The 20,276-nt window shown below is 51.4% G+C and overlaps 5 protein-coding genes across 6 annotated transcripts; all 5 read right to left on the bottom strand.

The window, feature by feature from the left end:
* Window positions 1-1,359: 1,359 nt before the first annotated feature.
* Window positions 1,360-2,430, bottom strand: LOC131211101 (uncharacterized). Its single transcript, XM_058204455.1, has 3 exons — window positions 2,354-2,430; window positions 1,602-2,048; window positions 1,360-1,525 (listed from the first exon to the last, which is right to left on the bottom strand). The coding sequence occupies exons 1-3, from the start codon at window positions 2,428-2,430 to the stop codon at window positions 1,360-1,362; spliced, it is 690 nt and encodes a 229-aa protein (XP_058060438.1).
* A 2,810-nt stretch (window positions 2,431-5,240) lies between these two features.
* LOC131207132 (uncharacterized) lies at window positions 5,241-8,496 on the bottom strand. The gene is made up of 4 exons (XM_058199741.1): window positions 7,986-8,496; window positions 6,104-7,753; window positions 5,864-5,936; window positions 5,241-5,538 (listed from the first exon to the last, which is right to left on the bottom strand). Exons 1-4 carry the CDS (start codon window positions 8,494-8,496, stop codon window positions 5,241-5,243), a joined length of 2,532 nt encoding a protein of 843 aa, XP_058055724.1.
* A 1,006-nt stretch (window positions 8,497-9,502) lies between these two features.
* On the bottom strand, window positions 9,503-12,703 carry LOC131209571 (L-asparaginase-like). The gene is made up of 5 exons (XM_058202667.1): window positions 12,629-12,703; window positions 11,612-12,010; window positions 10,509-11,494; window positions 10,238-10,423; window positions 9,503-10,166 (listed from the first exon to the last, which is right to left on the bottom strand). The coding sequence occupies exons 2-5, from the start codon at window positions 11,937-11,939 to the stop codon at window positions 9,579-9,581; spliced, it is 2,088 nt and encodes a 695-aa protein (XP_058058650.1). The 5' UTR covers window positions 11,940-12,010; window positions 12,629-12,703; the 3' UTR covers window positions 9,503-9,578.
* A 1,533-nt stretch (window positions 12,704-14,236) lies between these two features.
* On the bottom strand, window positions 14,237-18,363 carry LOC131212497 (dolichyl-diphosphooligosaccharide--protein glycosyltransferase subunit STT3B). 2 transcript variants are annotated; one of them, XM_058206387.1, is made up of 5 exons: window positions 17,852-18,363; window positions 16,381-17,558; window positions 16,107-16,317; window positions 15,552-16,022; window positions 14,237-15,482 (listed from the first exon to the last, which is right to left on the bottom strand). In XM_058206387.1, the coding sequence occupies exons 1-5, from the start codon at window positions 18,004-18,006 to the stop codon at window positions 15,215-15,217; spliced, it is 2,283 nt and encodes a 760-aa protein (XP_058062370.1). In that variant the 5' UTR covers window positions 18,007-18,363; the 3' UTR covers window positions 14,237-15,214. The 2 variants fall into 2 exon arrangements, with proteins under 2 accessions (XP_058062370.1, XP_058062369.1); XM_058206386.1 differs by having other exon boundaries at window positions 16,107-17,558.
* Window positions 18,364-18,641: 278 nt separating this feature from the next.
* LOC131210617 (DNA-directed RNA polymerase III subunit RPC3) lies at window positions 18,642-20,219 on the bottom strand. The gene is made up of 2 exons (XM_058203891.1): window positions 20,073-20,219; window positions 18,642-20,012 (listed from the first exon to the last, which is right to left on the bottom strand). The coding sequence occupies exons 1-2, from the start codon at window positions 20,217-20,219 to the stop codon at window positions 18,642-18,644; spliced, it is 1,518 nt and encodes a 505-aa protein (XP_058059874.1).
* Window positions 20,220-20,276: the final 57 nt, after the last annotated feature.

The raw sequence follows: 20,276 nt of genomic DNA, 5'->3' as shown, positions 1-20,276 counted from the left end.
CCAAACTTGGCTCTTCGTTGTTCGATCGATTCGATCGTTGTTCTTCGATCTTCTGGGCCCTCTGAAAACATTTTGAACCACCGATAAGCATTGATTTTGGTCCCAATAACTCCATCATAAGCCACAGTCAACATTTGGAATGCGTCCGCGCTCTTAATTTCGCTTTTCACACAAAATTTGATAGAGATTCTTTGCCATCCGTTTTTTGGAGCAAACAAAAATCAACGATGAACCTAAACACGTCCAAGTAAAACAGCTGTAAAGAATTAACTGTGTCTTCAAAACGGCCGTACTTGATACCCTAAGTGAGTGGCATGAGTCAATGTACTATTTGTTATTAAATTATAGAAAAAAATGATGAAAACTAATACGAACTAAATGAAAGGGCACCCTTTCTACAACAATAAAGGTGCTTTTAGGACGACAACATTATGATTCCGGAATCCGGAACATTATGAGTGTCACGAAACAAGATTTTAGTCTTGCGTAATGATCCAACGTAATGACTACGGGCGTTCAACCGAAATTGGGTCGAATTCGATCACTGGCATTGAGGTTGATAGATGGTTGTACACAAAAGTATAGAGGTTGTACACAAAAGTAGACTTTCCATACATGATATCAAACGGTCCCAAGACGCATTCGTGCGCTCAACAGACTAATGGTAGTGGCAATTATCATTTGAAAGATCTGGAGTAAACACTTTCACGGAGGGCACGAAGGCGTTTGATGTTCCGAACGAAATGCGAACTATTTCAGTCACACTTCACATCCCAAAACCATCAACACGTTCCAAATCTTCAGGTCCGGTTGGCCTTCGCTCAATCGAACAACAAACTCAAGGCCGCGGCCGATTCGATGTCACATGTGGGTGTTTCAGAAATGCGTCGTTGCGTCTAACACATGTTTCTCGCGTTTCTCGTAGGTTTTATTCACCGTGCTCGCGTTTCAATGTCCTATAATTATTTACACACAACGGTCTGTATGAATAATAGCCACAAATAAGTAAACAAATGAAATGAAAAATACATAAACAAGATTGATCCCCATTCGTATTTGCTTAACTACAGGTCTACCCCGGTTGCGGTTCCTTCTGATTATTTCTTTTGCTTATCCTTGTTTCCAACGTCGCATGTGTAGTCGCCACGGTCACGCGTCAGAACACATCGTGGCGTGGATTGCTTGCTTGACCCCCTTCCTTCGATCGTCGCCTGCATTCGAAGGTCCGTCGTTGCCGGTGCATGTAGTTTCCAGCTTTCGATGCGTTACCAGCGTTTGGTTGAAGGTTGTTTATAAATAGAGCCAAAACCGCCAGGTGACCTTCAAGGGACCGCCGAATGCAGGGCGGACCTTGGGCGCCTAGTTCCCGATGGGGAACATCTTCTTGAACAGCTTCAAAGTCGACTGACGATCGAGCGGACAGGTCGGGTACATTTCGTCACAGGTTCGAGCCGTTTGCATCTTGCCATTCTTGATCGCCTCCTTGATGGCCGTACCGTCGAGCATGTAGTCGACGATGGAGTTCCTGGAAGCATAGCGAACCGTGTCAATGCGGTGCCATCAAACAAGGCCCGAGCTCGCGCTCTGCAGGAGATACTCACTCGGATAGCGCCAGAATCATGTGCTCAGCCTGGTCGGCCGTACCGACCTGCGCGTGGTACTCCGAGGATCGGAGGTAGCTGCAGACACCCTTCTGCATGCACGCACCCGAATCGATGTTGTTCTGGGCCAGATAATCGTCCACCTTGTTCATCAGCTCCGAGATACCGGTCGGATCGCTGTCGGCGCTGCGGTAGTGGCCACTGCCTCCGTATCCCCCACCGATCACGTTCACCAGCTTCGGTAGCAGCAACAGTGCCCCGATTCCGACCAGTGTCCCCAGCACGACGCCACCCAGGTCGATCTTGAGCGGAGTGTAGGAACCGATCCCGGTCCCGGAGTACCCGTAGCCATTCACACCACCGTAACCGGTCGTCAGACCCAGACGTTGGCTCCGATCGCTGGCCGATTCGGTGGCGAAGCTGTCGTTCTGACGCCGCCAGGGATTGCTGTTTGGATAGTAGAGATGATACATTTGTATTTTGCCAAGATGCTTTCATCAGAAGGTTTATTGTAACCTAAAACCACAATGAGCACTGTTACTTGTGTTGTAACGATTTACACAAAAACTGAAACTTGAAGCTCTACAGCACTAATGGGTTGGAAATTTTAATACGCTTGACTGGACTTTTAACACAGATTGAAACAGGGAGAATTCATTCAGGAGCAACCGGTCTTTGGGACAACTCTCTACAGGATGGTCAAAGTCTCTGCAAAGAACCATGATGTCATGGGTTCCATCTTCTGGACCTACCTTTGCGCAGCCACACACTGTACACCGATGATGGCCAGTGCCAAACAGGCCCAGTAGTTCACTCCACGCGAATTCATCTTTCACTCTCGAACCTGATCGGCTGGGGTAGCGATTTCCTAGGTTTGTCTACACTTGCCGTCGTGTCGAACGTTCGAACTGCAATGAATCCTTCTACCGGGGCAATCTATCATTTATACCGTGGCCGTCGTCCTGGTGGCTGGCTGCGCTTCGAAGCCTGTCGCAAACAATGGATAATAGAATTAGGGCCGCGAGCCTCACAGCAGCGCGCGCAAAAGACGAGCATACCGCGCAATGAGTAGCAAATCATCATCGCACGATAAAGCATCGTCGTTTTTGGCGACCCTTTTTTCCCGTGCCTGGTCTTCTGCAACCTGGCCAAACCTTGGGCCTGGACTTGGCGGCTCGCCTCCCAAAGATCGCGCCCCGAGCACAAAAGCGATGTTCCGCGTTGCGTGAAATGTTGTTTCATTCGTTCACTCGGGCACACCATTGTCGGCCGGATTGTCGTCGGAGCCCACACATACTTCACGCACGTGCACATGCCACCCAGCCACCAGCCAGAAGGGTGGGGTAGGCCACTTAATGGGCCGAAGAAAACAAGAGACAAGAAGGAGGAACTCAAACACAAAAGCCGACGCATTGAACGGAGGAGGAACGTCGGAAGTCGGCCCAACTCCCGACCTGTCGGAGCGTTTAATGCGGAATTATGAACGTCGTTACCGGTGGATCCGGGGGCCCCGCGGGGTGACAGATACCACGTACACCGCCGGCACTGTGATTTCTGACAATTTTCCTGGTTTTTCCCTCCGCCGCGGGGTGGGCTCCGGCGGAACACGTGTAACGCACTTTTTTTCTAGTCGCACGTTGCGCAAGCTTTGCGCCCAGCCCCGTGACAATTGGTGAACAGTTTTCGCTTTTCCGCAAAACTCAGCGTCTTCCTTTCCCTTTCGCGGACGGGAAAAGGGAAGTGAGTTTTTTTACGGGCCACACAATCCGTCTGTGAATCATTCGATAATTTAACACGCTTTTATCACACCCTGGTGAGATTTGCACGATTTCGGCTGATATTATAAAGCGTTTGTTGAGGTTTTTGTATGTCACATTTCCCTTGGCACACGACATCCTGCTAATGGTCAGTTGGAAATCATCCAACATCGAACCGTTTATCCTTAATTTCTGCTATAAGTTTAGTAAAACAGAAATACAATTGAACGACTTCAGGAACTTATGATGTTGGACATCAATTTCTTTTTTGAACGTTGGTACTTCAACGCAGATAAGTTTGTAATGGTTTTTGAATAAATTTTCGTATCTGGAAGAACGGAAGAAGCAGAGCCGTACTATCGCAAAAAAAATTATTGTGTTCAAATTGGACAAATTGGAATTTTTTCGTCTTTGTGACAATGGATGAAACATGGATCCTTAACTTCGCTAATCAACATCAACAGTAAATATTATACAACTTTATTGGAGTTGTTACATCAAGACAACGGATCATGTCTTAGGTCAATCAAAAATAATGACAAAACTACATGAATTGAACATCAAATTGCTCCCACATCCACCGTGTTGGTCAGATTTGAATGGTTGTGTGGTTCTTGAAGGAGATTACGTTGCTGATTCCGTTCTCCTACTTAGGCTCGGGACTTATCAGCCCATGCGATAGACATGCTCGTACTGTGATGCCTGTCGCCACTACCGAAAATAAAGTCAAGGATAACTCGACAACGGAAAAATCTTCCTCCACTTCGAGTGACACACCTTCTGGTATATTCAACACCGAAAATTTATTTGTTAACGTACCGTAAATTTGTTTTTTGAATTTATTTGTTAACGTAACGCATTCCGTAGTTTAATGGAACACCCCCTTCACTGCCACCACAGCGTTGCTGCCAGCTAACGTGCCCAATAGAGGGGCCCTTGAATTGCGTCATTTAATTGGCGGTTTTTAATTGCACCAAAATGACACAATGGCACCAATACGAGTATGTATGCACCATGTGCAGCGGCCCCACTCCACATCGGGTCCCATTCCAAACGCCACATTAACCACAAACCAAAAAAAAAGGGCTGAAAGTCTAGTGCGTTCGTAAAATATTCTTCGTTGATGGAAAAGCGCATATCTTACAGAATATTCGAGACACGCAGCGTTATGCTGCCTGTTATGCTGCACGATCATAATGGCGCACGGTTACGTGATCTGCTGTGATCTCGATGAGTCGCGCGCTCAATCGGAACCCTCATTTCGTAAGGCGCCTGCACCTGCGCAAGTAGGGCGCACTCTCCACCGACGAGTGCCTGCAAGGAAAACCTCAAGGAAGAGCCGGGTTCGCCGGAGTCATGATGTCAATGATGTGGCTTTGTGGGGCAGCATTGTATTGTCTGGTGGCAACAGTTTGCGCAATGTGCCAGTTTGCCAATTGCACTGGAACCGGTAGGACGATGCTGTTCGCGGTATCCATGCTGCCGCTAGTTATTCTGTTGGCCGAACAGGCGCCGCGCGTACTGTGTCGATCCGGTGGCAACGACGCAGCTGGCAACGGCCACGTTTGGTCCCGGTCTTATGGAGTGGTGACGAATGCGGATCAGTTCTACACGTTGGGCTACACGGAGCCGAACGGTCGACCGAGGGGGCGAACACCGAGGCTGTCTCGGCGCGAGAATCGAATTATTTCGTTCCAGACGAGGGACACCGGCATTGAGGTAGGGTGTGTTAGGTATTAGTGCAGTGTGGCCAGGGTCTCGTCCACCGACAACCAACGTCTGGTGTGTGTCTTCACATTCCGGTAGGTGGAAATCAACTTCGCCATTCCCTTCATGACGATCCCGGTGAGGAAGACGATGAGTGGCTTAGTGGACTCGCTGGTCAAGGTAAGCAGAACGAGCAGAAGCAATCTGCCGGGTAGCAGAGGGCTACGGGCTGACAGAGGCAGCGTGGCGGGCTCGGGATCTTCGGGTTCTTCGATAAGAAAGATCTTCTGAGCGGAACTCTACTCGCCAGGGGCCACCGCTGCTGAACATCAACCTTGGTGCTGTGGCGATCGCCGGAGCGCTTACCGTCGGCAGTGCCCTGATCGGGGCTGCCGCTCGTACCTTCTCCCACGGCAACGGCACCCGTCCCGTGTCCATGCCGGCGACGATGGAGCGACCCACGCTCCCCAAGCCTGAAAGCAGACATCAGGACGAGGGTAAGTATCGGTGCGAAGAAAAGCGTGTGACAACCGGACGTCCGGGGCGTATCCGTCCCCTGTTCCGTTTTGATGCGCTCTCCGGTGGGAACGGATAAATTTAGTCCTCTGACGCTCGAGACGAATGGACGTGGGTACGTGCTAAAGCGGCCACTCCCTACGAGTGCTTGCGACAGATAATGCCAAAAACAGATTTGAGGACACACGCGGTTCGTTTTGGGGGCTTTGGTAGTAACGTGAATTTCTATTTTTGCCTTCCAACCCGTCACTCGTCGGACACCGAAATGGTACAACAACTTACAAAATAGCGTAATCGGCGGTGGGACCACCGGAAGGAAGTGGATCAAAACGAAACAGGAACTTTTGGGCAGTGCCTGTGGGATGCCGGCGGTTTGTGTTTACGGCTTAGATGGTTTCCGCGGCGGAACCGTCGCCTTCGGGGTGTCTTTCGTCTTCGTTTGGTCCTTCCTGGTGGCTGGTTGTCCTGTGCTGGCTACGCTTTTTCGTGCTGGTGCTGGTGCGGTGCTAGGTTTTGCGCTACCCGTAAAGAGGACACTCTTCCGATTCGGTGTGTTCGCCTTCGGATCGGCTCCGGATTGGGTAGCAGGCTTACGCGAGGCTTCCCCAGCCTTCGTTGGTTTGCCTGGCCCGATACCGGTCTTAGAAGAGCCTTCCGCAGCCTTCGCTGGTTTGTTGATCTTCGTTCCCGCTATGGTCTTTGATCCACCAGGATGATCTGCACCGGCGATTGGTTTCGGAAGGCAGCTTGCAGGAGTGCTCCTAACCTTAGTTTTTGTTTCACGTGGCACCTCTCGTGGCTCGGTTATTTCGTAGTCCCCTTGGCTGTACTGGGTCCCCGTCAGCACCACGTCGGGTTTGGTGACGTCAACCCGAATGATGGCAGCCGGGGGAGTGAAATCAAAGTCAACCTCGCTTTCACTCTCACTCGGCAAGTCAGCGACGGTAGTGTCCGCGGACAGTCCCAGCTCTTTCGCCGCGAGGCGTATCTCATCGCCCAGCAGCTTCTTTTCGCGCTCCGTGCGGTGGTTACACTTTTCCAGCTGCTTGCATCCGCAGAGTGTCAGCGACTTCTGCTTCAGCGCATGGCGCAGCTTGTACAATTTGGTCAGACGAGGATCTTTGGATAGTTTAAAAGTGATCGGCTTACACGGCAGCTGAGGTTCGCTGGCCGTTTGCAGTGCTTCCGAGTCTCGCAGAGGGTTCATCGTGATGCAGTATTCGCCGTGCTTTTTGATCACCTGCAGCGTCGGCTTCTGGTGGCCTTGACTCCCATCGGCCGTTGTCGCCCGGCCGGTGCCGTGAACAGGACATTCCGTTTTCGTCGAAACAGGCACGATGTCCATCGGGAAGCACTTGAGAAAGTGTTGCATAAGCATCAGGATTGGCTTACGGACGGCACCGGGACGCCATCCGGGCCGGTGCTTTCCGATGCCCAGGGTAGCGATATTCCACCGCCAGCCCATGTACGGTGGAACGCGTACCTCCTGTTTCATGCAGGCCTTGTGACCGGCCACGATCCCTGGTGGTCTCTTGCCAAACCGGTACGAATAGCGACTCCGGTTCTGTTCCGCAACCTTACGCAGGAACGTGCTGTGATGCTTGCGAATCTGACCGGCGGTCAGTGGATGAGCTTTTTCCACGTCCGATGGATTGCGGCGATGGCTGAGAGGCGATTCGCCCGCATACGCTTTACGCAGCCGTGCTAAACGCTCGCGCTGGACAGTTGGTTCGCGCACTTCCACCGACTGCCGCTTACCGGTCCTAGTTCGCTGACGGTCCTTCAGCCGGGGGCGTCTTGTGACAGGACGCGCCACTGAGCGCTGTTGCTCCAGAAGCTCCGACTCGGAAGAAGCACCCTGTTGTTGGCGCTGTTCGATTTCGTTCGAACAATCCACACACCGTCCTTGGCGAAGGTGACAGATGGGACAGGACTGCGAGGACGCAACCACCGTGACGGAGGCGGCGGAGGTCGTTGTACTTCTCTCCGCTGATGACATTGCCGCCGCCGCTGCCGTCGCCCAGTATTTACTTGGGTGCACGTGGTGACCTCCTTCAGCGGCTTGAGACTTTTTGTGGCCACACTTCGGGCAGCGGCAGAAGTCCGGTAGCCAGTTCAGGCACGCATTACAACGATCGCAGTAGCTGGAAACGAAACCGATCATTGTACTCTCTGTGTTTTTTTTTTTTGGTTGACTAGTGGCCAGTGTCCTACCGATTGCCGGTCGTTTGCTTCTTTTCGGATCGCTGGCAAAGTTCAGGGCGCACGCTACTTTCCGGATGACGACTACCTACGCTCGATTGTCTGCCCCTGGTGTCGGTCTCTTTGGCTCCACAAGTTGCCCCGGTGACGCTTAGCCCACCGCAGATGTTACAACAACGGTTCCCGGGGCCATCGGGTGTACCGGGCGTGAAGGTGTCCCTAGGTCCGATCGATTCGTCCATAACGAGCCCTCGAACCTTCGCCTTGATCCGACGAATCTCTTGCTCGGTGCTTCCCATCGCTTTGCTGTGCAGAATCCCATCGATTAGCTCGTACTGGAGATCGAGTTCCTCCGTGGATCGCAACCCGTTACAGGTCTCACATAACAATCCCTCCGCTACTGCACTGCTCCGTTTCGTCCGGTCCGACTTGCCTTGGTCCACTGGATCATTGATGACGTACATGATGCTCGTCTGGTCAACGGTGGGCTCATCGACGGAGAATTGTAACAACACGCTCCCAACTCCGACGGGACACCGTGTTTGCGGATCAACAAGGTCGAATTCTAGCTGCACAGCGCGGCCACCGTCAGTAGTAGTAGTGGGGTGGAAGTGACCCACTTCGTAGTTCCACAGACTCAGCGTTCCAGTGCAACAGATCTCATCTTCATGTCGCAGCACCAGCTCGATCGTGTTCCGCGTTAGAAATTCCATAAATTTTTCCCTACAATTCGCTCCGCTCACGCTTAACAGAGTACGGGCAGAGCTGCATTAAAGGCGACAGATTGGACAAAAAGACTAGCCGCACTTACCAAACCACATTTCCCAGCCGTTCTTGGTTCAACGAATCGAGCGTACCCGACGATTCCACGCATGAATCGCCGCATCGGACCGAAAGCGCAAAGTTTTTACCAGAACTTTTCGTGTGCACACCACTTGGCTCGTTTAACTTCAAACAATTTACCACAAACGTTAGCGTGCAGCGCTGTGCGCGCGAAATCCGCCCAGGGTGGGACTCTTCAGTCGATTCACTGCCGCTGGTTAACATACCGATCGCCGTTCGTCAAAGCACTTCCTTTCGAATTGAAACAAAATTGAAAACCATCCACGAACCGGCGCAATGCTTACTATGTTTTTTTTTTCTAAATACCGCTAATGCTGCCATTTAGATAACGTCAAGAGCAGCTGGGAGCGGGAAAGCGCTGTCTGGGCGCTGCTCGGCTCACTAGATCGCGCCATGGGGCAGTACGACTTCGATACGGTAGCTTGCCTCCAACGGACCGTCTGCTGGTACGTGCGAGAAGCAGTCGTTGCCGTCGGGGAAGGCACCCCCAGCTCGTTCGACATTGCGATCGAAGGACTGTCTCGGGCCGATTGGATCGGAACGTTCACCGGCGGTACCAGGTTGTTGCAGGAAGCGTTTCAAGCGGGTCGGGAAGCTACGACGAGCTGCCAAGAGTCGTTCGCCAGCTGCTCGGTCCGAACTTTCATCGACAACGTGGTGCAGATGGCGAGAAAAGGAACGTTGTAGGTGTTTTTTCCATACCCTGAACCGTGTTTGGGGGTTAACTGATAGATTAAGGGTTAGTGGGCTCGTTACAAAAAGAAAATAAAACGGAAAACCCTATCATGGGGGCGTTTTGTTCTAGGCTTATGAAGTTCGCTTGTGGTACAAAGGAAACTTAAGTTTTTCGTGACTACACTTCCGTTCGATCGATTACATTACATTTTTTTACACCAATTATCACAAACCGTTTACAGTCTGCTCCCAACTCCCATGGCAACCGTGATCACTCTCAGTCGAAAGAATCCACCGTGTCCGGGCGTTTGTCCGGTTCGAATGACAGCTCGTCGCCTCGGCGAGCCTGGTGACCATTCAGCACCTCCATCACCGGTTCGGCCTGCACTTTCGTGGCGTAGTCGAGCGGGGTGAGGCCGAGATAGTCTTTCGCATTCACATCGGCGTAGTTCTTCAGCAGATACCGCACAATCTCCACGTTCCCGTACATGGCGGCCACATGCAGCGCTGTCCGGCCGGTCGCGTCCTCCTGCGAGAGGTCGGCACCGGCGAGGCGATACGATTCCAGGCGCGGCAAAAGGTTGCGGGCGGCCGCCGCGCACAGACTGTCGCCGATGCCACGGATCGAGCCGGTCAGATGGGCACCGCACTTGATTAGCAACCGGATCGCTTGGTGGTGATCGTTCATTATCGCATCCGCGAGCGGTGTCCGATCGTATCGATCGCGAATATGTACCGCCGCACCGTTTTGGAGCAGGTACTGGACCATTTCGATGTTACCCTCGCAGCATGCCACGTGCAGCGCCGTTCGGCGGTCGTAGTTCTCTGCGGACATGTTCGCCCCATACCCTTGCAGGTTCGTCAGCTGTGGAGCACAAGCAGAAGCACATCAGATCGGATAAGGCTACGCTACGCCGCAGGGCACCGTCGCCATACCTTCGCCAGATCTCCCGCTATGACTGCCGTATTGACCATGGCCGGGAAGAGCGATGACTTGAGCTGGCCAAGCTCTTTCGTCGACGTGAGATGGAGCGTTCGAGCGACGGCATCGATCAGATCGTACTCCTGCATATCCGGTGCCTTTTCACACGTCAACTCTCCACGCAGATTGTTTTTCATCATCTGGAAAGCGTCAAATAGAAGGGCCGATTAGAAGCAAACACGGGCTCCACGGGCCAGAGGCCAGTGGAATGGCCTTCCGGTTTACCTTCTTTTTCGTTTCCCAGTCCCACTCCTGTTTGCTGAGCACGTACGAAAGCTTGGCCAGCGCTGCTTCCGGTGTCATGTCATACCCGGGCACCACACCGGTCTCCTGCACCTGCCGGCCCGTTTCGTACAGATCACAAACCGAACCCTCGCTACACTGGGTACAGTTGACGATCAGGACCTCCCGATCGTTCGCCTCCTTCAGCGCCTGGATCAGGTCCAGCCGGTTGGAGGGAAAGTTGCCGGCCCCGTACGATTGCAACACCACGCCCCGCATGGGCGCCCGCAGGAACGCATTCACCGTCGCGACCGAGATGCTCGGAAATAGGCGCAACAGCCCGACGTTCTCGTCCATCTGCAGGTGCACCGTAAACTTGTCGACCGTGCACGGCCGAAAGATGCCCCGGTAGTCAACCTCCACGTTGATGCCCATCTTGGCCAGTGGCGCGGCGTTCGGCGAGTTGAACGCATCCAGCGAGTCGCAACTCACCTTGATCGTCCGGTTGCCCCGGAACAGCCGGCTGTTGAAAAAGACGCACACCTCCGGGATGACGTAGTTGCCGGCCAGGATGAGGGCGGACATGAAGTTGTCCTTGCCGTCGGTGCGAGTCTCGAAGATCGGTATCTGCGAGCCGGTGATGACGATCGTTTTGCCCAGGTTCTCGAACATGAACGACAGGGCCGAGGCCGTGTAGGACAGGGTATCGGTGCCGTGCAGGATAACGAAGCCATCGAAAAATTCGTACGACTGCCGAATGTCCGTAGCGATGCGCACCCAGTCGGTGATGGTCATGTTAGATGAGTCCAGCAGCGGTTCATACTCCGATATCTGGAACAGTATCCGTCGATGCTGACCCTCGACGTACGGTAGCACTAGCGGGGCCATGTTCTTGGCCGCCCCGTATCGCTTCGTTGCGTAAACGTCGTCATGCATGTTCGGGTATTGGCGTATTTTACGCACAAACTCGTACGGCCGCGGCTCCAGTGCTGGAAGAGGCAAAACAGAGTCCAACGGTTAGGGGATGGCATCAAATTCTCGGATTTTTTATAGCACCTCCTGGGCGAGAACCCCCCCATTTACGCGTTATGCTAATTGAAACGTACCATTCTTCTCATTTCGCATCATGCCGATCGTGCCGCCGGTGTAGATGACGAGCACCCGGGCTTCCGGCGCCTCGGAAGGTAGCTTTCCGTAGCTCGAATTGCGTCGCATGGAGAGTTTGCTCAGGTCGAGGCTTCCGTTCGGATTTACGTCAGCCAGCTGCTTGCGCTTCCAGGGCGAAGCACTATACTCGGACGCTAATGGCGCGTTGTGTACCCCGTTCTTTAGGCTCCCGTTTGCCGATGACAGGTCGATTGAGATCGGACCCACATCGTCCTCGCTGTCCGGCGAGGGGTCTGGGGTCCGAGGCTGTTGATCCGCCTGCTCCATGTTTACCGGCGTGTGTAATTTGCGACCAAATTTATTTGTACGTGAATCAGCGTGATTCCTGCCCCTGTTTACTGTGAAATTGAGAACACATAGATTAACACCGGTCTCATAACTTGCTCATCTGATTCTCGTTCACGGTGCATTAGAACTGAAGCATTCACACATTAACGAGCTATAAAGTGTCCACTTTTTTTTCCTTAGAATTCCAGTAAATAACCGCAGGAGAAAAAACCTGTTTGTGTTGTGTGTGAAAAACAAACAACAACAAGAAGATGACGACCGTTTTAAATCCTCAGAGTCAACCCTCGGGATGATGAAACCCGAATTAGAATTGGATGGAGGCCAACAGCACGTGCTACTTCCGTAAGATAAGCGTTGATTGCGTGCATACGAAATGCCGCGGCGCACTTCGGAGAGCCACAAAATATATTTTCGAATTTGTTTTTCCTAGGAGAGTGTTAATAGAGAGTTCAAGGAGCTGTGTTTTGTTTCTCGAATACCCCCTGAGCCACTGCCACTGAGGTTTGCAAGAAATAAATGTCGGTCCGTGGCGTTTGCTCAACTTTCGCTACGTCGTAAGTGAAGGGTGTTTAATTACATGACGACCTTGCCAGGGTCGCCACCCCTTCTTGGCGGCCACGCCAATATTTTCCCTTTTATGCACGCAGCCAGCCTTGGTGGCACCTTACTTCTGTGGATCGAACACGCAACCCCGAGTTACACCGATACTTTGAGGCTACCGTAAAGAGCTGCACTGTCTAAACTCACCCGGCGAACTGAGTACGACTAAGCTCTTCAGCAAACTATTCTTTGCTACCGCAGCACCCTTATGCTGAGGCCTACAAGAATCTTATGCGCACGCAGCGCGGCAACATAATAACCAAGCATTCACCGCCGGCAGACGCCAGAACGCTCCCTCGCCCGAGCACGTGCCGGAGAGGAACGAAAATGGGTCAATCTCAAAACATATGATACGGTCTCCCAATTTCTTGAGAGGCCTTTCTGTCTGCGTCTCTCGAACTTCACGTATTACATCACCAACATTGCTAATACCGGACGGAAAGTTACTACCATCAGCCTGAATGGTTTGATTATCGTATTTACCTTCAGCGTATAGTTTCGATGCTTAAGCATCAACACTTTCACATTTCTGTAACCATACTGTGCCGGGCAGCGTTTTTAGTGCACAGCACCCACGGAATGAATTATCGATGGGAATTTTTAATCAATGCGATAAACGCACGTGTCGCTCGGTTCCGCGACGCCGCTGGAAGTTGCTTTCTCCTACCGATTGCGCGCTACAACCGCTCGAACGCGCTAGGCGTCAGAAGTCTCGTTAATTCCTCGTCCCACTACGCGTTCACAAACGACCAAGGACTGAAGTTTAACACGAAGCTCTTGATTCCCCGCCAACGGGCCAGCCACCGTTACAGTTTGAGACCACTTTCCCGACTGAAGCAGACTGGTGATCGGGTTGGTCAATTTGAAGAAACAGCCGTATCACCGCGTTGGGCGTCCTACGTCCGCGCGCAGAGGTGGGCACGCACCGCTCGGCCGCGTACGACACTGTGTCAATAGGATCGGCAAACACTAGACCCGAAACCCGGCGTTCCCTCTGCGCGTCTCGTCGCGGTACAAGATAAAAATTGCTAAACGAGCTTGGGAGGCACACAGCGATAAGGTATCGCCGCACGTTGTCCGCGCCAGTTAGCACGTTGTCGCAAAATGATCGTCATTTTTCCGATTGTCCGTTTGCGAATGCTGTAGAACCGCTGCCAGGACGACAAGAGCAAGCGGTTTAGAATGTTGTTGGGCGGAAATATTGTTTACTAATAGTTGCTGCCCGCGGCTACAAAAATTGTTGCCATTTCACACCTTCCGCCCGGCATCGGTTGTCCGAGTACGACTGGCGATCCTTGGGAAGAATTGTGTCGTAGGAAAGGTAGAGGGGATTTCCCGTTCTGCCAAGTTTCCCGGTGCGGCGAAAGGACGCCGTTGCGATCGGGTTTCGCAGTGTGTGTGAGTTATTTGAGAATCGCGACGATCGATTCTAAGCATTTTGAAGGCTTTAGAAGAGTACTCAAATTGGTTGCGAATCTTTTCTGCAGAACCAAAGGCGAACAAACCATGCTATACTGTAAATTAAGCTCACAGGCCCATTTGTGGTTAACTTAACTATCCGTTCTGTTTCAACAACGCGTTGATTGATCATGTGTTAAGCAAAGTTCGACCAACGGTGAAATTTTTCGCAATACAATAAATTTGAAAAAACGTATAATCTATTCCATTTTCGGTGTTTTTATTTTTGTCTTAAGTTGTGTTCAGTTGTGTTTGGCGGTTGGAGCCTATTTATCGCTTTTTCCTACTTTTCCCCCATTAGTCGCGCTCTGTTGCCGATGCCTCGGTTTTTTGATGAGCAAATACATTTGTCATAGTTTGCGCACGATCGATCGGTTTTGGCCTGCTCTATCCGATTCCACATTACACACCGCATCGGATCACGTCTCCATGGTAACGTTCGTTCTAATTGGCAGGTGACACGAAATCAAACAAAGCTCCGATGATTTTGTTCTTCGTCTCCTATTGAACAATGTTGCATTCGCTTCGAAAACAGTTCGAACTTAGAATGGGAAAGAAGCGGTCTGTAACTTGATGTTTGTTTTTCATTGCAACAGGCCACATAACATTTTATAGTTTTCCACAAAAAGGAAACGAAACACACACAAGACCGTGAAGACGAGGTAGGTGCCTGTGGGAGGAGGAAAAGAAATCTACATCTAACTAGTGCATACACTCTTTAAACGGCCAAACGCCGTTCCGTGCCGCCAATTGGAATCGAAAACAGGGCTTAACCTCATTCACTCGTCACAAAATGCAGAGATGACGAAAAAGCCTACATGCCAAAGTATGCACCATCCATATTCCAGTGCCGCAGTCATAACGTTAGCTAAGGTTTTCCTTTGCCCAGCAGCACTTCGTTTCTTTCGTATTTGCTGCTTTACGACTACCTTCAACTACTGCCACACCGTGTGCTAGTAGCAAATGCGCTTAAATGAGGAGAAAAAATAAACGTAATTCCATTTGCTTACAGCGTTTAGCGTTCCCACCGATCGATCGATGAGATTTTAGCCTTTCTTCTCACAATTTGCACGGAAGCCAACCTAAAAAACGCTTCCGTAAACACACAATCCAACGCTCTCGACGGTGCTAACTCGGCTAAGAGTCGGTGAAGCATTTATCTTCGGCCTTCACTGCCCCGAGCTAGTGCAGGCGATTTACTTGTTACGTTTGCCCTTTACCACCACCGGACGGTTCTTGATCATGCCTTTCCTTCGTTTGGTCGTTTTGCGCGAAACAAACTCGCCGGCCGGTAGGACGCGTTCATCCGGCTTCAGGGCGGGTCTGTTAAATTCGTGCGGTTTCTTCACCCGATAGATGCGCACCAGCCAGTGCTCGCTAGTATACGCTTCTTCGAGGTACGTTAGATCGAAATCTTTGTTACCGATCACCGCATTCCGGGTGCGATCATATCCGGCTGGGCCTCTGTAAAGGAAACGAAAGAGTATCATAAGCACCGCGTTCTTCGTATTCCATCTACCACGGTTCACCTACCTGTAGTCCAGTTTTAGCTCACCAAATTTGTAGTAACTCAATTTGTACATCAGGCAGTTCAGTAGAGCTGGGGCGCCCTCCGAATCAATACGGAACTCACCGCGATCGGTGAAGTAATCGCTCTCGCGTATGTCCTTGGGATGTTCTCCTTCAGCGATTCGCACCATCCACAGGAACTTGTTAATATCATCGCCCGAATAGCCGATCACCCCACCGAAAATCACCAGCACGTAGTCCACGTCGAGCGAGGTCATGATTTCGTACGCTTTGTCCTCCGGTGATGACATAGCCTTACCGACCAGCGCGATGTGACTATTGTTCCAAGTATTGTTGTCCACGAGCGTTGTTCGATTTGCCATACCCGCTATCTGATAGCCATAGTCCCACCAGGACATGACACGGGCATCCGGTGCCGTATTCTGCCACAACCAATAGTACGCTTCGCGGAAGTCGTCCAGAATGTTTCGCGTGCTAAATAGAAAGGAAGTGAAAAGGACGAATATACGAATTAATAAATTTGCACATCGACCCATCAATGTAATGTATCACACTTACCCATCGTTACTATTGTAGAAAGCCAACACAATCGAGGGGCTACTGTACGCGTTCGAGGTAACCCAAGTGCAGTGAACTGCAAACATCATCAGCAGCATCAGAATGGCCACAATTACCATGTTTTTAACGTTTGAGCTTAGGCCTGTGTTTTGCTCGCCGTGTGCACCGTGCGAAGTAAGGTCGTGCTTTGGTCGGTGCTTCATCTTGCCCGCTTTGTCGTACATTTGCTTTTTCTCAACCGCGCCGTCCTGCTCTTGTTCGCCGTCCACCCCACCGGCACCGCCGTCCTTCACGCCAGGCGCGTCACCTTCCTTGAGGAACACCTCCAGCAATCCGGAGAATGCTACACCCGCAAGAATGCACACGACGGGCGTGAGGGTAAGCATCAGCCGCACCATAACGCCAGCAAAGTACACCGCACTGATAGCGTACAGCACGACGAACACCCGCTCATCGTTGATCTTCTTGATGCAGTACCAAAGGCCGACGGGGAACGTGCACACCAGAATGTGCAGATCGAAAAAGAACGAAAACCACGTCGTCGGCTGGTGCTCCGAAACTGACGCAATGATGGGGATGTGAATCTTCGCATAACCCGTATCCCACAGCGAGTAGAACCGACCGCTCCACGGGGCGATTACGCCGAGCATCGTCAGCAGAACGACGCCCGCAAACACGACACCGGCCGCCAGCAAACCTCCGATCAGGAAAAGGCGCTTAAACTCCTGCTTCGACAGCACCGTCTGCACGTGGCGTAGAACGGCCACGGCGAACAGAAGCAGGAAAACGCCCGATGCAGCCATATGCTCACTGGTGCGGATCGGTTGGAAACCAACGAACGGAATCTGCATCGACAGGATCAGCCCAAGGATGTAGAACGTAGTGTACGAGGTGAAGAGGCGTGGCGAATAGCGGCCCATAATCAGCAGTACGAACACGTGCAGCGGAATGAGATTGATGATGAACACGTAGCCACCCCAGGCCGACACCATGTAGAAGTAGGAAAGGGCAGCACAGGCGGCCCAGTAGACGCTTCCCGTCTTCACGGACTTCACCCACAAGTAGTAGGTGAACTGGAGAGCAAAGATCGCAATTCCCTCGTTATCGTACGAGCCCGCGACCGAGCGACTAATGTAACCGGGCACGATCGCGATGAAGCTGGCAGCGAACAGACCCGCTCCGGCCGACCACAGCTCCTTCGTGAGCAGGTACGTCGAGATGGCGGTCAGACCGCTGAAGATTGGTGCCAGAAACACGCAGATATCGCGGATGTGGACCGGAATGTTGAGGGCGTGTAGCAGCCAGTGTATGCCTCCGGAAGTGATCATCAGCCCCGGGTAGACGGTTCCACCGACGATACGACCGAGCGGGTACCAGGCCGACTCGTCGAACCAATTGAGAAACTTGTAGAACCCATGCTCGACCATGTGGGCCGTGGCGCGATAATTGAACCTGTGGGTGGGTAGAAAGAAGAGGGTTGAATGATAAGAAAAGAAGACATCGAAAAAGTTTGCGAAAGGAAAGTGCAAGGTGTATGCAAATTCAGTTCATACAACTACACACATCAGCAAAAACGAGACTTGATAAGCCAGAGTGGCGCGGATCGGCCGCCACGTACGAAATGAAAACAAATGCCCCGTTCGGACACGTAATCGATCTTGAGTTGGAGCCATGACTGAGCCATGACCAACCACCTGGTCCCACTGCTACCACCTGCCGATAATGCTGTGACGTTTCCCACTTACCAAGGATCAAACTCATGAATAATGCTCTCGAAGCGAATAACGGCAAATAACCGGCTTGAGAAGCCGCACAGCCAGGCGAGCAACAGAACTGCGAACGTTATCAGGCTCGAGTAGCCGGCCGTCTTACTGAGTGTGCTCTTCGTGGAACGGTTCATTTTTGGTCGCTTGTTGCCGGCGTCTGCTTTTCACGGAGCTTTCGTGTAACCGTTTAACCTCTCAAGGAATAATCCGCTAAATTAAGGTGCCGTTCGCCTCGCAGGATCAGTGCGGACACGCACAAACACGCACGCACACTGGCCGTCGGAGCGAAAAAACACGGAGAATGTGGGTTGCCGAACGGAACAGAACGAGGCTGGGAGGTGTATTTTATCTTTTCCAATCACCGCGATGCTTCCTTTTCCTCGATTGGGACAAAAGCGCGGCTTATACAAATTAGCGTCGCCTGGTGGGTGCCGTTACAGAAACATTTTGTCACCGCCGTGAAAAACACGGGTCGCACCAAACACCGGGAATACACTGCAAACCACCGAAAGTAAGCCAACAATCAGTCAGGCCAGCAGTTGTGACACGTATTGGAGTTGTGACAGTTCCGATGAGTGCAGCTGTCAGGTGAGAATTCTGGCCTCTCATCTCACCTCACCGGCCATGGGCGTCGGCAGTACGAGGGAACGGTATTTCTAAATAGTGAAGACAAACTTATGAAAATTATCACGATTTTCTTTAACATGAAGTGAAAATCAAGTTACATTTAAATTCAAAGCAAGCAAATAACATAAAAAAGTGGTATGTTTTATTTCAATTGATATTCTTGATTCAATTTCAGTATGAAAATCGTTTCATCGATCCCGATTTCCGCACTGTACAGGCTCTTGACACGCAGCTTAACCTTTTTCAGTATTTCCTGCTCCGGCGGTGTGAGCGTTTCTAGAATTTCATTAATGTACGCCTCCGACTCTCCGCGTTCCTTCATCGTTTCCACGATGCTGTCCAGCCTCTGACTTTTTTCGATCAACCGCTTGTTAACCGCCTTGTCGTGTGTTGAGCGAGTAATGGAATTGTATAGCGCTTTGTAGCATATCTCCAGCAGCATGGCCACTATCTGTCCCTGATTGACGTAGAACAGAAAGAACGACTTGGGTGCTCCTGCGTTTCCTCCACCCGGTTTGCGAAACGTCTGTATCTGCAGAAAGTTTTCCTCGAGCAGTTTGTATGTGAGTTGCTTGGCTTCTTTTGCCGGCACCATCGCCTCTTTCTGTATGTCTTCCTGCTCGATGTAGCGCTTCATACGAATGACACGAAAAATGCGGGCCGCTTTTGATCCGTACTTTTCCGTGATTATGTTCTCGATACACGCCCACGTTAGCTGCTGGAAAATTTTCTTCACATTCACCGTATACTGACCACCACCTTTGTGGTCGAACCTGGAAACGTACTCGTTCGATTCCATGACAGAGATATATTGGTCCAGGAAGCGCAGCATGTCTACGTTCTTCGATTGTTTTTCACACCTCTGCCGCAGATTTACCAGCGCGATCGGATTGGAAACCGCTTCCCAAGGTTTGGTCCGCTGGTACATCAGTTCCAGCAGGTGTTTCATGCACTCACTGGCATTCGCGTCGATCAACCGGTCAACCGCATTCGTCATAACGCTGTCGCGAAAGTCGAGATGAAACTGTTCCACGTTCACCAGCCAGTTGATGCCCTCGTCCGGCACTTTGGTAGTTTTCCGTTCGTGTAGATCGTTCAGCTCACGCAACTCCAACTGAGGCATGGCGAATAGGTTGGCGTCGTCGTAAGCCAACTCGGTCAGTTCTCCGTCGCGGGGCTTCAAATCGGGGGCACGAATGATGTAACGTTCGCTCACGAGGGTACCAAATCTTTCACGCAGCACCGACATCGTGTTACGTCCTGTAGCGTCAATATTCGTCAGGGACTTCAGTATAATGTAGGATGCCGTTTGCGATCCCGAACGCAGCAATTCCTCCAACAACGCTGCCGATTCATGACCAAATTTGGTTTGTATCAAATGCACGTAACGTGGGTAGCGAAGTATCATGAGAACGCGGTCATGATCCAGTTGATACTCATATCCGGTTTGGGTAGAGTTCAGACGAAAAGTGACCAATCCGAACTTCAAGAGGATTGCCAACGATTTGCATACCTAAAATAATGCTCTTCTTTAGTGCGAAAATAGTATGACAAACAGTTGTAGCTTCTTTACCTCCGATTTTGTCAGTCCAGTTGAGCGGACGATTTGCGACAAAGGTTTCGCGATCGACGCAAACAGATTGTCGGCTACCATTCGCACCAGCTCACCAAAATGCTGCTCGATAATGCGGGAACATAGTTTTCCCAGTTGAATAGACATTATGCAGGGAAAACTATCGGTCGCAACAATTCCGTAACCACGTTGTTAACAAGAAAT

This window comes from Anopheles bellator, chromosome 2 (genome assembly GCF_943735745.2).
Source record: "Anopheles bellator chromosome 2, idAnoBellAS_SP24_06.2, whole genome shotgun sequence".
Classification (NCBI taxonomy): Eukaryota; Metazoa; Arthropoda; class Insecta; order Diptera; family Culicidae; genus Anopheles; species Anopheles bellator.
Note: the sequence above shows the minus strand (reverse complement) of the source record. Positions and strands in the feature narration are given on the sequence as shown.